Source organism: Sinocyclocheilus anshuiensis, unplaced genomic scaffold (assembly GCF_001515605.1).
Source record: "Sinocyclocheilus anshuiensis isolate Anshui unplaced genomic scaffold, SAMN03320099.WGS_v1.1 scaffold150, whole genome shotgun sequence".
In the NCBI taxonomy this organism is placed as follows: domain Eukaryota; kingdom Metazoa; phylum Chordata; class Actinopteri; order Cypriniformes; family Cyprinidae; genus Sinocyclocheilus; species Sinocyclocheilus anshuiensis.
The window spans coordinates 478,663-493,408 of NW_015546025.1; the positions used below are offsets into that span (position 1 = coordinate 478,663).

Consider the following 14,746-nt stretch of genomic DNA (forward strand, 5'->3'; position numbering starts at 1 on the left):
CGTTCATAATTTAGAAAATGTAGTTAATACTTGCATCATTAATGATTTATTTTATCCACCCGCGACCCACCCGCAAATAATCAGAATGCATTTTTTTTATTACCCGACCCACCCGATCCGCAGCGCCCGCGGATATAACCGCCATCCGCGCATCACTACTACATACTGTTCCTAATTTGCATATTAATGTGTTCTTGGGGCAACATGAAATGAAAAAAAAAGCGGTGTAATAATGGGAGTAATAATTGGCAAGATTTTCAAAGTAATATATAATATTTCACAGGAATACTGAAATATAATTTCTTTCAATATTCAGTTTTTGCGTCTCCCAAAATGTGTAATAAACACGCTTTTAGTCCTGGTGTCCTCTACAGTGGACATGTATGAAATCATGTCCTGTTTCATAAACAGAAGTCATATTTTGATTTGAAACCCCATAACATTTTCCTGAGATGTTGATTTATGAGCCTATTTAAAACACGTTCATAATTTAGAAAATGTAGTTAATACTTGCATCATTAATGATTTATTTTATCCACCCGCGACCCACCCGCAAATAATCAGAATGCATTTTTTTTATTACCCGACCCACCCGATCCGCAGCGCCCGCGGATATAACCGCCATCCGCGCATCACTACTACATACTGTTCCTAATTTGCATATTAATGTGTTCTTGGGGCAACATGAAATGAAAAAAAAAAGAGGTGTAATAATGGGAGTAATAATTGGCAAGATTTTCAAAGTAATATCTAATATTTCACAGGAATACTGAAATATAATTTCTTTCAATATTCAGTTTTTGCGTCTCCCAAAATGTGTAATAAACACGTGGACATGTGTGAAATCAATGTCCTGTTTCATAACAGAAACTCATATTTTGATTTGAAACCCCATAACATTTCCCTGAGATGATGATTGATGACAATTTAAAAATTTGCCAGATTTAAATGATCATTACAAAATATGATCATATTTCCATAAGGGTGTGAAATTTGATCACTAAATTAATATCAGACATTTTTGAAGACCAAGGAGAGGGAGTGATCGTGGAGAAACATCCACTCTGACATCCAGCTGTGACATGCATCAGAGAAATTCAATAAAATGTGATATCCTACAGAAGACAAAACTCCATAGCTGGGAGTTTGAACATTCATATTACAGTGGTACTCTTTGTTAGTAATATTATTTTATTAATAGGTAACACTTTACAATAAGGGTCCATTTGTTAATGACTACATTAGTTAATAAACAATGAAAAAACACTTCCAACATTTACTAATACATTATTTAAAAAGTTGTTATCTGATGTTATTTAATGGACCTGAGCGAACATGGGCTAACAAAGAACAGCTGTATTTTTATGCTAACAAAGATTAATACTGTAACAATGTATTATTCATTGATAGTTAATGCATGAAATATTGTTAACAAATGGAACCTTACTGTAAAGTGTTACCTATAAATATATGTATTCAGATGTGCATCGATTTAGATTTTAAAAAGTTATTGGTGTTGCCAAATTATCTCAAGTGTGACGATCCGAGGAACCCCAAATCTTTTTATTTCACAGTGTACAATTAAATAATACAATTAAACACGTATCTACTGTACACATTGCTACTATACTGCTACTACTGTATAAAAACACTGTAGATAATAACTTCATTCCAGCATTTATTTACTTTATTTTTTGACACCAAAAATACTCATCTGTGAGTGATGTGAAGCTGACAGTCTTAAAGCAGACAATACATTACGACTGAATACATTTGTTTAAAAAATATCAATCATTAAAGGACACCAAAATATGAAAACATTTTGTCAGTCACTTACAATACAGAAGAATCCTATTATTCATAAAATGAAAAGAAAACAACACTCAACTACTGTTTAGACAAAATCCTGTTTAAAATAAACACATGTGCAGTAAAGTAAGAGTGGGTTCATGATTAGACATGACTGCCAGTGGCATTATAAATGAGAAGGCATGTGATCAGCCTTAGATCTTCTTGCATGTGATGAGGTACTGTGGGTAAGCCTGTGTGTCGTTGAAGATGACGAACAGCGTCGGGGAGTTGATCTGATCCGTCACGCTGTGGTATCTGACAGGAACGCCAGAGCTCTCCTTCAGCGGGGCGGTTTTGTAGTCGTACTTGCCCACGGTGAAGTCTCCGGTCAGCACTCTGGCCACAAAAATAAACTTGTGCCCATCTGCATTGGGTGGGGAGTAGGTGTCAGAGACGGACAGTGAGCCGTTCACCGCAAAATACACACCCTGACCGTACACAGTGGCTGTCACACAACATAATGTTTTTTTTAGCAACATCATATGACCCCTTTACAGTTTTAGCAATTTTGTTGTTTTTGTCATTTTTATTAGTTTTGGGGGGGTTTTGTTTTGTTTTCTGAGTTTATATAGTTTTGATTAAATTTTAGTTTTTTTTTTATTTATTTACTTCAATTTAAGCTAAATGAACATTTCAACCAGTTGTATGAAGTAATGAAAACGTTTTTTTCTAGATTTAGTTAATGATAATATCCCTGATTCATATGGTGATGTGGTGATTGCAGCATGTTTCTAAGATGTTCTGACTGGTTGGTAATGTCTCGCTAATGCCGAGTTCACACTGCACGATTGTAGCCCTGACTTTCACTCGCCGACAGGTTTCGCGAAATCGCAGACAAATGCCCAAAATCGAAGGCAAATCGGTGCTCGTTCATGCGAGTGACAATCACGCAGTGTGAATTATCAAAGACGTGAACTGATAGAATTCTGTCCATTTGCAAGGGCATTGCTAGCTGGTTATTAAGGTGCTCTGAGTGGTTTGTAATGGTTTGTTATTCAGTTTCTTCTTGCTGGGCCATTGCTAGGTGGTTGCTAAGGTGTTCCTGGGAGGTTGCTTTTTCAAATCCCAAACTTATGTATCAGCCTATGTTATTCTAGTATCACAGATATACTGTTATAGCTTTGTTAATATTTTGAATCAGATTTCTATTTTTCTATTTTCTATTTTTACTTTAATTTTAGTGATTTTTTAGTAATTTTGTGTTTTTGTCATTTGTATTATTTTTTTTATTTTTTTTTATTTTTTTAAATAAGTCTGTACAGTTTTTCTTATTCATTTTTATTTTGGTAAATAGTGACCAATTCTCACTATTAACTAGTTGCTTATTAGCATGCATATTACTAGCATATCGGCTGTTTTTTAGTACTTATAAAGCACATATTAATGCCTTATTCTGCATGACTTATTCTTCATACTAAACTTAACAACTACCTTACTAACTATTAATAAACAGCAAATTAGGAGTTTATTGAGGCAAAAGTCGTTAATAGTTAATAGTGAGAATTGGTCCCCAAACTATTAATTTTAGTCTTTTTAATTTGAGTTTTTTTTTTGTATTTCAATTTAAACTACAAAAGTAATGTGTGAGCTGAAAATAAAATGATTTTTTATTTCAAGTAACAAAAATGTTTATGGTATTAGTTGTAAGTGTAGTGTACTATAATAACCCTGCTATAAACAATGCAACAGTGATGCAGTGAAGGGTGTGACTGATTGACAGCACAGTACCGTTTTTCCCACAGAAGCTCCTGTTGAAGCCGTGAATGCAGATCTCCTTGACGCTGGTCTCACTGGTGCCGTGGTAGAGGGTGCGCTCCACCTGCGCCTCTGAGGAGCTGCACTCAATACTGACCTTCTTCAGCCTGTACTGGTCATGCAGGAGTTTATTCATCAGCTTATCAACCTGAAAACACCATCAGAGTCAGTGCGACCAATAACAGACATTTCCAAAGCAGATAATCATTCCCACAATTCAATGTACAAATGTTTTGATTCCGAACATAATAGTAAATTCACAAGTTTTCACTCCAAGAACTAAAAGAAAGATTAATGTCTTGCTTACAGAAAAAAACCTGTCTGAATTACACATGCACTGACAGACGTTGATGTGCAACCGTGTTGAATCGTACCTTAATGATTCTGATTTTGTTGTGGCTGTCCTGAAGGGTGTCATAGAAATCTTTGACCACATTCTCGAATTCATCAGAGTCTTCATCCACTGGACACACTTCAGGCATGCTGGACAGCAGACTGCAATCTTCATCTGAAAAACAGATGTCATCAACTAAATATACAGTACACTTATTAACTGGGAGTTTTACATGAGGCTGAAAAAAGTTGGTCATGTAAATTCACCATGTTGGCCAACAGAAAGCTGCTTGTTTTGAAAGTGACTTCTGTGTGAGCTGTGCTTCTTACATCGCTAAACTACTGACAATGAACCTTGTTTTTTGTTTCGCTAAAGTGACCGCATCTTTAGAAGCAAATGGTGTACAGACTGTAGGCCAGATACTGAAATAAAACAAATAATATGTTGACTTTAATATATTCGAGTCTCAATATATGTTTTTTTAATTTATTTATTATTTCCTTTGGCTGACTCAATAATCCCAAAAAAATTGTTAGATAATTTAACATTCTTAAATTATTTTAATATGAGGGTTTTTCTCAACAAATATCAAATTATGCAGTTAATTGTGATTATTTTGACTAATCAATCAACATATCATTGGTAATTAATTGTATTAATGGTAATACTTTTTTTATTAACTGACAATACCAAATAAACAATTGACAAAACTAATATATATTTTATATAGTTATTTTGTAATATTTATTTATTTATTATTGTATTTTTTTAATACAACTGAAAAACTAAATCATTTAAAAAATAAATGTATTCAATTTATTTTATATATTTTTTAGTTATTAGATATTTTAATATTCTTAAATTATTTTAATATGAGGGATTTTCTCAGCAAATATTGATTTATGCAACTAATTGTGATTACTCTGACTGATTAATCAGCATACCATGTGTAATTAATTTTATTCAATGTTTTAATTAACTGACAATAATCCAAAACTAAATTATAAAAAAAAAACATAACAATTACGACATAATTTAATATTCTTAAATTTTGTAATTTTTAAAATTGTATTTATGCAATTAATTGCAGTTAATTTCACAAATTAACTGGCATATCATGAGTAATTAGTACAATGGACATTATTTATTTTATTTACTAAAATCTATACATTAAATACTGTATTAAATAAAATGCATATTGTCCATGGATGCACCTACTGTATATTCAAATTTCAGTTTATATTACTATTTGAAAAATATTTTTATATTATGCCTGGAAACCATTATGAAGAACTATTTTGCCTGTTTTTAAACAAAAAGAAATTGTGATAATGAAGTCTGGCATCAATAGCAGAAACAGTGTAGTCTCCTTTTGGGGATTTCTTTATTTTGGAGGTTTTCGTACCTGCACCATCCATGTACAAGTCCTCTGTGCTCAGCATCTTCCGTTTAATAGGCACGGTTTTCCCGGATGCCAAACTATGCTCTTCCATCTTCTCGAAGTCAATGCTGCACGGCTGATTGTTGAAGAGAATATCAGTCTTCTTCTGCTTCATCTTCCAAGCGTTCTCAATGAACACCGTGGCATCTGGCGGGTACGGGATGGCCTTCGAGGAGGAGCCCTGCTCGTACCACACCCACTGTACTGTCTTCACGATTTCAGCATCCATCATCATGCTCTCTGTCCTTCTCAGGACGTTTTTCAGGTCCACCACGGCCTCAGAGACATGCTCTTTAAAGCCGGAGAGGACGGCGGTGGTGCCCTGGATGCTGATCTCAACAGCATGCTTCCTCTTAATGAGCTCTATGCATCTCTTCTGATGGGAGGAGAGTTTCCGCAGGTTCTTGTTCTCGACCTTCTCCTCACACTGTCTCAATCCAACCTTCTTGCCCAATGCGATGTCCACCCTGACAAGATCATGGTTGTAGTTAGCAAACACACAGATCTCGGCTTTATTGGCTGACTTGATGGCGTCTTCCAAGGACATGTCAAACGCTCTCTCCAGCTGCGTGTTCTCCTGGTTTGGCATGGAGTCGCTCCTGGACAGTTCTAGCGCTTTCTGGATGTCCTCTGCGTCCGACCTTTGGTTGAGCTCCATTGACATCTGAATGGCCAGCAAGAGGCTTGCGTCTTCGTCGAGGCTGCAGGCGTTCATGGGTGCAGAGGAGCTCTGGAGGTCATGGGCCTGCAGTGATTGGGGTTGGTCGTCCTCTTCTTCTGCCACTGCTGAGGTATCTCGGCTCTGGTCTGAATACAGATCTACAGATTCAATGTCTGTGGCTCCTAAACTAGAAGGTTGGGGGTTCAAATCACTGCCAATGACTGCCAAGATCTTCTTAGCCTCTTCAATACGAGCTGAGTGACAGAAAACATTCAGTAACCATTGGGATTCAACAAAAATCAATGGATTACATTGTATTTAGGGCCCTCTGAAATCTGCTTTATTTTTTCCCAAATTCCGTTTTTCCCGTCTTAATTTTTCTTGATTCATTTTTTTTTTCCATTTGAATTTTTCTGGACTCCTTTTTAATGGAAAAAAGCATGCCTAATTAATTTAAATCATGCAACTTACACAATTTAACATCAACAAATATGACATTTGTAGGGATATACGTTTAATTTTTTCCCTCACATTCTTTTTTCATTGTTACCAAATTCTGTTTAAGCATGTCTAATTATTTGAATGCATAAAACAACTTATTTTTACAATAGCCCTATGAAAAGTTTTTTTTTTTCAGAAATTCTGTGTTGTGTGTTTTAATTTCTCTGGTTATCAAAAGAAGGCATAAAACATTCATTTAATTTATCTTTTAATCAAATGAAAGTTAAACTCTTTATTTTTTGGCAATCAAAGGGGGTTTACTATTCAAATTAAAACATGGAAGAAATATAGTGATTATTCCTTAAAAAAATTCAGTTTTAATAATTTTATTAGCAATAGTAGTAGTAGTAGTACATTCTACTGTACAATAGTAATATATTTCTGACACAATTTCTTCAAGTTAAACCGAACTCTTATTTTGACGGGCTGCCATGAGGACCTTTACATTTCTGAGTGTAAATGGCATGACGATAGTTTTACTCAAATGCAATGGTAAAATGCTCGTGAAGTGACTCTCAGAGCAGTTCTGGAGATGTTGTTCATGTATTTATGTCCTATTTAGTGAGATGGCAGACGCTGAAATCACAGCGAGTAGTAAACAAAACCGTGCGACTGCGCCTTTCAGTCACACAGAGACACACAGAACATGCAGGATTCATATTTAAATAGTCTTTTTGCTGCTTAATATTTACAGATACTAGTCCATATCACGATTTGATTTAAGTGTACTGATCTACTTTTGGTTAATTCATCCCAACTGATGAATCTATACTGACCTGAAGTATGTGCATCAGTACGTCCATTCGGGACTCCAGCAGTGAAGTCCTGCACGGAATTTGCAGAGAAACTTCTCTGGAAGTTTTGACAGGTTGTCATTTTCCATGCCAGCTCCAGTATGTCCTGTGGAAAGCACAAAAACAGTCAACCCTAAAGTATTACTGAGTATATGAGAAACATCAGGATAGACAACAAGGCTGGATACATTACACCATCTTCTAGCGGCTCCCAGTGCACTTTGGCCATGTCGATATAGACTTCGAACTTTGCTGTCATCTCTGCCAGTATGCTGACACCCTCTTCCTCCAGCAGGAAGCGGGAAATGCCAGGCTGGGTGACCACAATGGTCTTTGTAAAGATTGAGCCGATAATAGCACTTAATAATTCTGCCGCCGACTGGCACACATTCGATTCTCCCTGAATCTGCCAGTGAAATTAAGAGACCGATTAACCATACAGAAGACATTTAAAGACAATGACCACACAGTTCATAGTCCTCAATTCAGTTCAAGACTAAGAAAAATGACAATACACTAAAATGGAGATGATTACATATAGGAATTAAAAAAAAAAAAAAATTATATTATATGAAATATGTTTTGACAATATCACCCTCCCATGCAATCACGCTGTTTTTCTACAGCATCTACGAAGCTGTTCGGCCATTTGAGTACCTTAGATTCTCCACACAATATTGCAGGTTAGTCTATTTTTGCTCTACAAATGAATTAAATTACATTTTATTATATTAAATACACATTTATATTATTATATTTTAAATATTAAATTAGAAATGTATAATTCTTAATTTTATTTGTTGTTAATTATTTTCTACCAAATTAACAATTCAGTACAACTTTATCCTATTATATTAAATATCATTATTTCTAATTATTCATCTTATGTATTAAAACGAATTATGTATGAACATTAAAATACTTTTAAACATGATTTAACTATTTTTACTTGTGAACAACTTCACATTTAAATTTACAATCAAATTGCAAATCAAATTCTGCAATTCAGCATTCAAAGGTTTGAGGTCAGGAAGATGTTTTGATTTTGATAAACTTGTGCTCACCAAGGCTGCATTTATTTGATCAAAATACAGCAAAAACAGTAACACTGTGAAATATTATTACAATTTAAAATCATTGTTTTCTAATTGAATCTATTTAAAATTGTAATTTATTCCTGTGATGCAAAGCTGATTTTTACTCCAGTCTTCAGTGTCACATGATCCTCAAGAAATCATTCCAATATGCTGATTTACTTCTCAAGAAACATTTCTTCTTATTATAAATTATTATTATTATAAATGTGGATAAGAAATATATAGTTCAGTCATGAAACTCAAGATGGCGCAGGCTGACGAGTTGTTAATGTAACTGATGATATTCAGAGAGTAAACGACTTGGCACAAGCTGAGTGGTTCATGCTGCGTATGCAGCCAATGAGCTTACTGCCTTGCATTTATATGGCTGGCTAGCATTCACTAGAGATTCCTGCAGCGCGCTTTCAGAGTTTCTCTGAAACCCTCCACCTTCCCCAGCTCCACCTGTATAGATCTGCTACGGGTTATTTTATATGCTATTTGTGCAGCAGCAGTATGTCTTAAATACTCACGGCTCCGTATCGCCGTATGCATTGGCAGTAGCAAGTTCCTGTACTTGCTTGCAGCAGCAGCAATAATCTACAACTACCGCAATAACCAACAGCAGCAGCAATTCGGCAGCAGCAGCAGCGTAGCAGATCTATTCCGCCAAGACCAAATACATTAACATTGTCATATCCATCACCATGCTAAAATCTTCAGAGAGTTGTCATGATTGAACAGCATTTATTTGAAATAGAAATATTTTGTGTCATTAATTGCCTATACTGCAACTTTTTAATGCGTCCTTGCTGAAAAAAACGCATTAAAACTAAATCTTACTGACCCCAAACTTTTGATCAGTAGTGTACATGTCATTTAAATCAGTCAAATGAAAGCAAACTCAGTAACTAACACTCAATCCATCTGCAGTCTCCAGAGGGAATAGGATGACCTCTCCCATGTCCGCCAGCAGACCTTGATGATGGAGTTGCAGGAATTTGAGTATTCCTGGCTCCATAGACAGGACGATCTCCTTCTGGCGTGGTGTGCTGAGAAACACAACCATCTGCTCTTGATTGTCCTTCTCCATCCCTGTCAGGGTGAGGGCAGTAATCGCTCCACCGGCGTCGGACAGTTTGGCACTGCAGAAGTCCAGAGACGCCCGGAAATCAGACCACTCCTGTGAGCAGAGCACGCTCTCGCACTCTTTGGCTATGGGCACAGTGAACTCTGAGATCTGGGACTCTATCAGGTCTCGGGCCTGCCTGACGGCGCTACGGGACGGAGACGTTACAGTGACCGTACAGCCTGACACGCTGTAGGTTGAAGGTACGCTTTTCAAAGACAAATTCAGCCTTTTTTTAACATCCTCCCGTCCGAGAAACTCAGCTTTGAGCTTGTTGTGCGTCAGATGTTCCTCCACAACACCAGTCAGGAACTGCAGAACTTCGTTTTTAAGTCTTTCAACCTCAATTTGGTCAGGACCTTTGACTTGGATGCCATCTTTTAATAGACTGACGTCGAATTTGGGGTGATCCTTTTTGAAGGTTTCAAGCAAATTGCTCAAACTGAGCAGGTGACGTTTAGTGGCGTCAAGCACAGATACGAAGCTAACACATTCCTTCTGGATAGATGGCTCAGGAGCAGACGCAGTAGTACTCACTAAACATGTGGCAGCATCGTGTCCTAAGCGGATGCTTGCCTCTGGGACAGAAGCAGTCGGACTTTGGGGTGAGACTGTCTGTGATTGGTTCCCATCCATCAATGTTCCTTGTTCATCTTGAGCGCTCACAGACAACTGATCATGCAAGAAATTAAAGTAAGGCTCCACTACTAAATCTGTCCCTTCCAAATGATGGGATTTCTGGAGAACGCAGTCCACAGCTGTGAAAGAAAACACTCAAGTGAGATTCAGAACAGACACAGAGAAAGTGGCTAAAGAAAGACATCCTGGCTTACACTTCACATCCTTGAAAGAAACCATCGCACGGCCATTTGCTAGCATGCTAACTGCTAGGACGTCAGCGCCTCCAGCACGACTGCTCCCAAAGTAGAGCTCCAGCACGTCCTCTGTGAGCGCAGGAGACAGATTGGCCACCGAAACAGAGTCTGTAGATTCCACCTGCTCCAGAGTGACCTTTGCTTCGTTCAGAGGCTTCGTGGAAACTTCGTCTCTGAGCATCTGAAAATCTACGTAGACAATGACAGAACATTTAAAACAAGCGTACTGCAGATTGTTATCATACATTCACGTGTCAATTTATTTGAAATAGTTCTAGAATTTGTGCAAACGTTAAAATGACTCATGAGAACTAAAATGTCTGAGTGGCCCTAAATGTATTTGCACACTTAAAAATGTAGTAATGTCATTGCATTTGATACAAAATATCAAACCAAGAGACTGAGAGCTCAAATGCTGCTCAAGCTTTTCTCAGAACTAACGTAGTGTTATTTATGCATTTTAAAATGTAATTTCTTCTTGTGAGTTTCAGCATCATTACTCCAGTCTTCAGTGTCACATGATCCTTCAGAAATCAGTATAATATGCTGATTTGCTGCTCAATAAACATTTATTATTACTATTATTATCAATGCTGAAAACAGTTGCGCTGCTTCATATTTTATGGAAACCATGATGCATTTTTTCAGGATTCTTTAATGAACAGAAAGTTCAGAATAACAGCATTTATTTGAAACAGATCTTTTGTAACATTCTAGATCTCTTTACTGGTACTTTTGAGCATTTTTATGCATCCTTGCTGAATACAAGTATTTCTTTTGATAAAATCTGTGTTTGAATGCTGCTCTTTGTTTCATGGCTTTTAATCATTGGCTGTTTTAGTGATGTTTAGTGGATGTATGGAGTCAGCTCTCCTCAAGTTCACTCGGGTGTCCTATCAGGTGCAGAGAAACACACTAACATCTGACAACCACAAAATGTCAGCATATCAGTCTGGTATATTATCTTTCGAAGACACTTTTAGTGAAAAGTTTAGCTTGAAAACTAGCTTGTGCTATACTTTATTCAAATAAACACCACTTGGTATGATATTTAAAGACACTTAAAAGTGTGCCTACAGTATTTTCTGTATGTAATGTCGATGTACCGATGAGCTACAAACCTTTGTCTAAAGGGTTTTTCAGATGTATTAGAACCAGGTCCTTGTTCGGAGATGGATACAGGATGAAGTCTGTTTCACAACACATCCCAGTAACATTTTCTATGTAAAGCTCCACATGCTCCAGTGAAGTGTGTGGATTGAGCCCTTTCAGCAGCAGCTTTCCAGGGTCCTTTGGTGGTTTCCTCCGCACCGTCAGTGTGTTATTCTGGAGCACATGGGTCTTGGAGACAACTCTGACAGCAGCTAGTGTGAGAGAAACAATTTTTTAAAGAGTTTTGCTTATGTATGTTTGCAATATTGTCATTTTATTCATTTTTTAATATAATGTATTTTTAATCGATTCCATTTTTTTTTTACTCTCTGCGTCTTCAAAAACCACCAGTGCATGCTTTCCATGTCTCTCCAAAGAGACCACGTTCCCTCCGCCAGAGCGCCGCTTGTTATCAAAGTAGAGAGAGAGGAATTCATCGTCCAAATCATCAGGAACATCCAGAACCTCCACACAGCGCTCCTCCAGGCTGCTCTCGGCCATCCTGACAACACAGAAAACACTCATGAAGTATGCAGTCGAGCCGGTTGAGAGAGTAACTGACATTCCTGCCCCACATACCAGCAAAACCTTGTGTGAGGCTACTGCACTAAAATAAAAACAAATCAATCAAATCAAATGGTCAAACTGTTGTTATTGTTGTGTTTATGGGGTTTCCACCTACCTATGGTGCAGTGCGTCTTTTGGGATTGTTTTTGTGGGTTTATATATTACTACAATGCATTTGCATTTTTTTTTACAAAGTTGTGTATAAGCTGATTGATAGATAGACAGATACCAATAGTTAGTAACTGGATGAATAGATGGTAACTGTTGTTATAAATAGAAATCTTGTGTTGTGTAATATACAGATGTTTGATAGATAGATAGATAGATAGATAGATAGTAATTAGAAATAAAATTAGAAATTATGAGTAATTAGAAATAGATATACTTGGTAACTGGATGTTATAAACTTGTTGTATATGTTGTATCGTGTAATAATAAACCGTAATAAACCCAATGCCGAGAAAAAGAAACTGAAAGGGTGAGGCTGGATCATAACAGACAGTTAGGCATTAATATTCATAATACGAAGAACAATATATACTGTGCACGATCGTGTTAGAACAATATTTGTATAATAACAGCGCAACAGAATACTGAGAGCTAAATTCTGCAGGCTTACCTGAAACATGCACCGCTGCAGTGACTCACGCGCTACTTCCGGCTTCGAGACGGTGGACAACACTCCTGACACACATGACAGTGCGAGAAAAACATGTCAGAGATACAGATAAAAAAATACATTTCTGCTTGGAAATAAATGTTTATTGCACTATTGTAAAAATAAAAATAAAAATAATAATAATAATAATAATACGTAACACACATTTTTATTGACAGTACTAACTAATAACAGCCAAAACTTTCAAAACAATTAATTAAAACTAAAAATATATATTATTATTAAATATTAAAATGACGTGCGGTTGCCGATAAATACACGCTTAATGGCGTCGCCGCGATTTCAGACGTTTTTCGCCGCCGTCTGTTATTATTGAAATAAAATAAAAGTCCCGGATGGACTGCGTAAAATTCTAAGCTCCTCCCACCAGAGTTTGACGGGCCCCTTTCAGGCGTTCGATTGCTGTCAATCATTCGTTTCAACCAATAGCAGCGTTCGTTACTGTGACGTCTCTCTGTAAGTAACGCGCTTGCGTGGAAACCAACCCGAGAGCTCACGCGTGGAGGTAACGCTTCGACTGTTTACATTTGAAGCAAATGAAATTCAAAATAATGTGCGGTTTTGTTTCTAATATAAATATGAAGAACAATGCATCTAGATAGTTTGTTATTACAAGAACGTGTTCGTACTCAGTTCATCAGCACTAGAATGATGACAAATTCTCTTATATGGGTGCTTAGAGTAAAGTCTAGCTCATGTAACTAATAGATACATTATTATTATATATTAATTTAAGCATATATCTAATATATTTAATAATTAATTAAGTAAGTAGTAGCTGTTAATGTGTGTGTTTCAGGCCATGGACTCTCAGAAAGACATTCAGCCTCCTAAACAGCAGCCGATGATCTATATTTGTGGAGGTTATTGCTCTCTTCATGCTTTTAATTGTTTCTCATGTGTTTTATACGGTGGCCGAGAATTGCAAAGCAGATCACAATTCTGAAAACAAAATAATACATCTGCTCCAGTGGCGCAGATGATAAGCGCGTGTCGTTAGGTTTTTGACGCGATCGACCCGGGTTCGAGCCCGCCTTTTGCCGAACTTTTTTTTCCTCCCTATTTTGTTTTCGGATTTGTCGTTGTGTTTTCTGACTTGTTAATTAGTTTTCGGATTTGTCGTTGTGTTTTCTGACTTGTTATAATGTTTTCCAGATGCAGAGAGTGCGGTTACAGAATCATGTACAAGAAGAGGACCAAGAGATGTATCCTTTCTCAGCTGAATAATGCTTCGTGGTTAAAAGAGTAGTTCACCCCCCCAAAAACAAAACAAAACACTGCCATCATTTACTCACCCTCATGTTGTCCCAAACCATAACCCACAGCATATGTGGTTACTTTTTTCCATGCAACATAGAAGTTTTAAATCTGCTCTTTTCCATTCACTGACCGTTCATAGTCACCACATCTGTAAAGCTCTAAAAGAAACAACCCCATAAAAGTGGTCCATCTGACTCATGTGTTTGAAGTTATATTAAGACTTTATTGTGAAAAACAGACAAATATGCAGTTTTGCCGTCATGCTGTTTGATCACAGAATGCCTAACCAATGGCGATTGCTGTTCATAATGTGAAATATAGTGTGGATGCCCTTTTAGGAGGAGATTTACAGCTGTGGTCCATTGAATTCTCGTTGTGTGGAGAACAGAAATGTGTGGAGCATATGGTGATGAGTCAATGATGACCATTTTTGGGGTACTACTACTTTTGATACTCAGACTCCAAGGGTCTGAGAGTAACGCAATTTCAATTCTCTGTGTGTATGTGGTGTACATGTGGAAGAATTGACAATAAAGCAGACTTGACTTGACTTGGTAATTAAAGGGGTCATATGATGTTGCTAAAAAGAACAGTATTTTGTGTGTTTGGTGTAATGAAATGTGTTTATGCGGTTTAAGGTTAAAAAAACACATTATTTTCCACATACTATA

General features: G+C 36.8%; 2 protein-coding genes across 2 annotated transcripts in view; one reads left to right on the plus strand and one right to left on the minus strand.

Annotated features, from left to right (window-relative positions):
* Positions 1 to 1,672: 1,672 nt before the first annotated feature.
* On the minus strand, positions 1,673 to 12,813 carry LOC107698651 (poly [ADP-ribose] polymerase 10-like). Its single transcript, XM_016499723.1, has 11 exons — positions 12,756 to 12,813; positions 11,896 to 12,071; positions 11,539 to 11,781; positions 10,376 to 10,606; positions 9,330 to 10,300; positions 7,531 to 7,743; positions 7,320 to 7,443; positions 5,346 to 6,296; positions 3,981 to 4,114; positions 3,580 to 3,754; positions 1,673 to 2,296 (listed from the first exon to the last, which is right to left on the minus strand). Exons 2-11 carry the CDS (start codon positions 12,068 to 12,070, stop codon positions 2,004 to 2,006), a joined length of 3,510 nt encoding a protein of 1,169 aa, XP_016355209.1. The 5' UTR covers position 12,071; positions 12,756 to 12,813; the 3' UTR covers positions 1,673 to 2,003.
* A 389-nt stretch (positions 12,814 to 13,202) lies between these two features.
* Positions 13,203 to 14,746, plus strand: part of LOC107698637 (DNA-directed RNA polymerases I, II, and III subunit RPABC4-like) — a 2,204-nt gene continuing 660 nt past the window's right edge. Inside the window, exons 1-4 of the mRNA XM_016499695.1 lie at positions 13,203 to 13,320; positions 13,615 to 13,705; positions 13,795 to 13,810; positions 13,971 to 14,020. Of these exons, the coding sequence (XP_016355181.1) occupies positions 13,618 to 13,705; positions 13,795 to 13,810; positions 13,971 to 14,020 (154 nt within the window). The 5' untranslated portion in view covers positions 13,203 to 13,320; positions 13,615 to 13,617. The remainder of the gene's footprint in view (positions 13,321 to 13,614; positions 13,706 to 13,794; positions 13,811 to 13,970; positions 14,021 to 14,746) is intronic.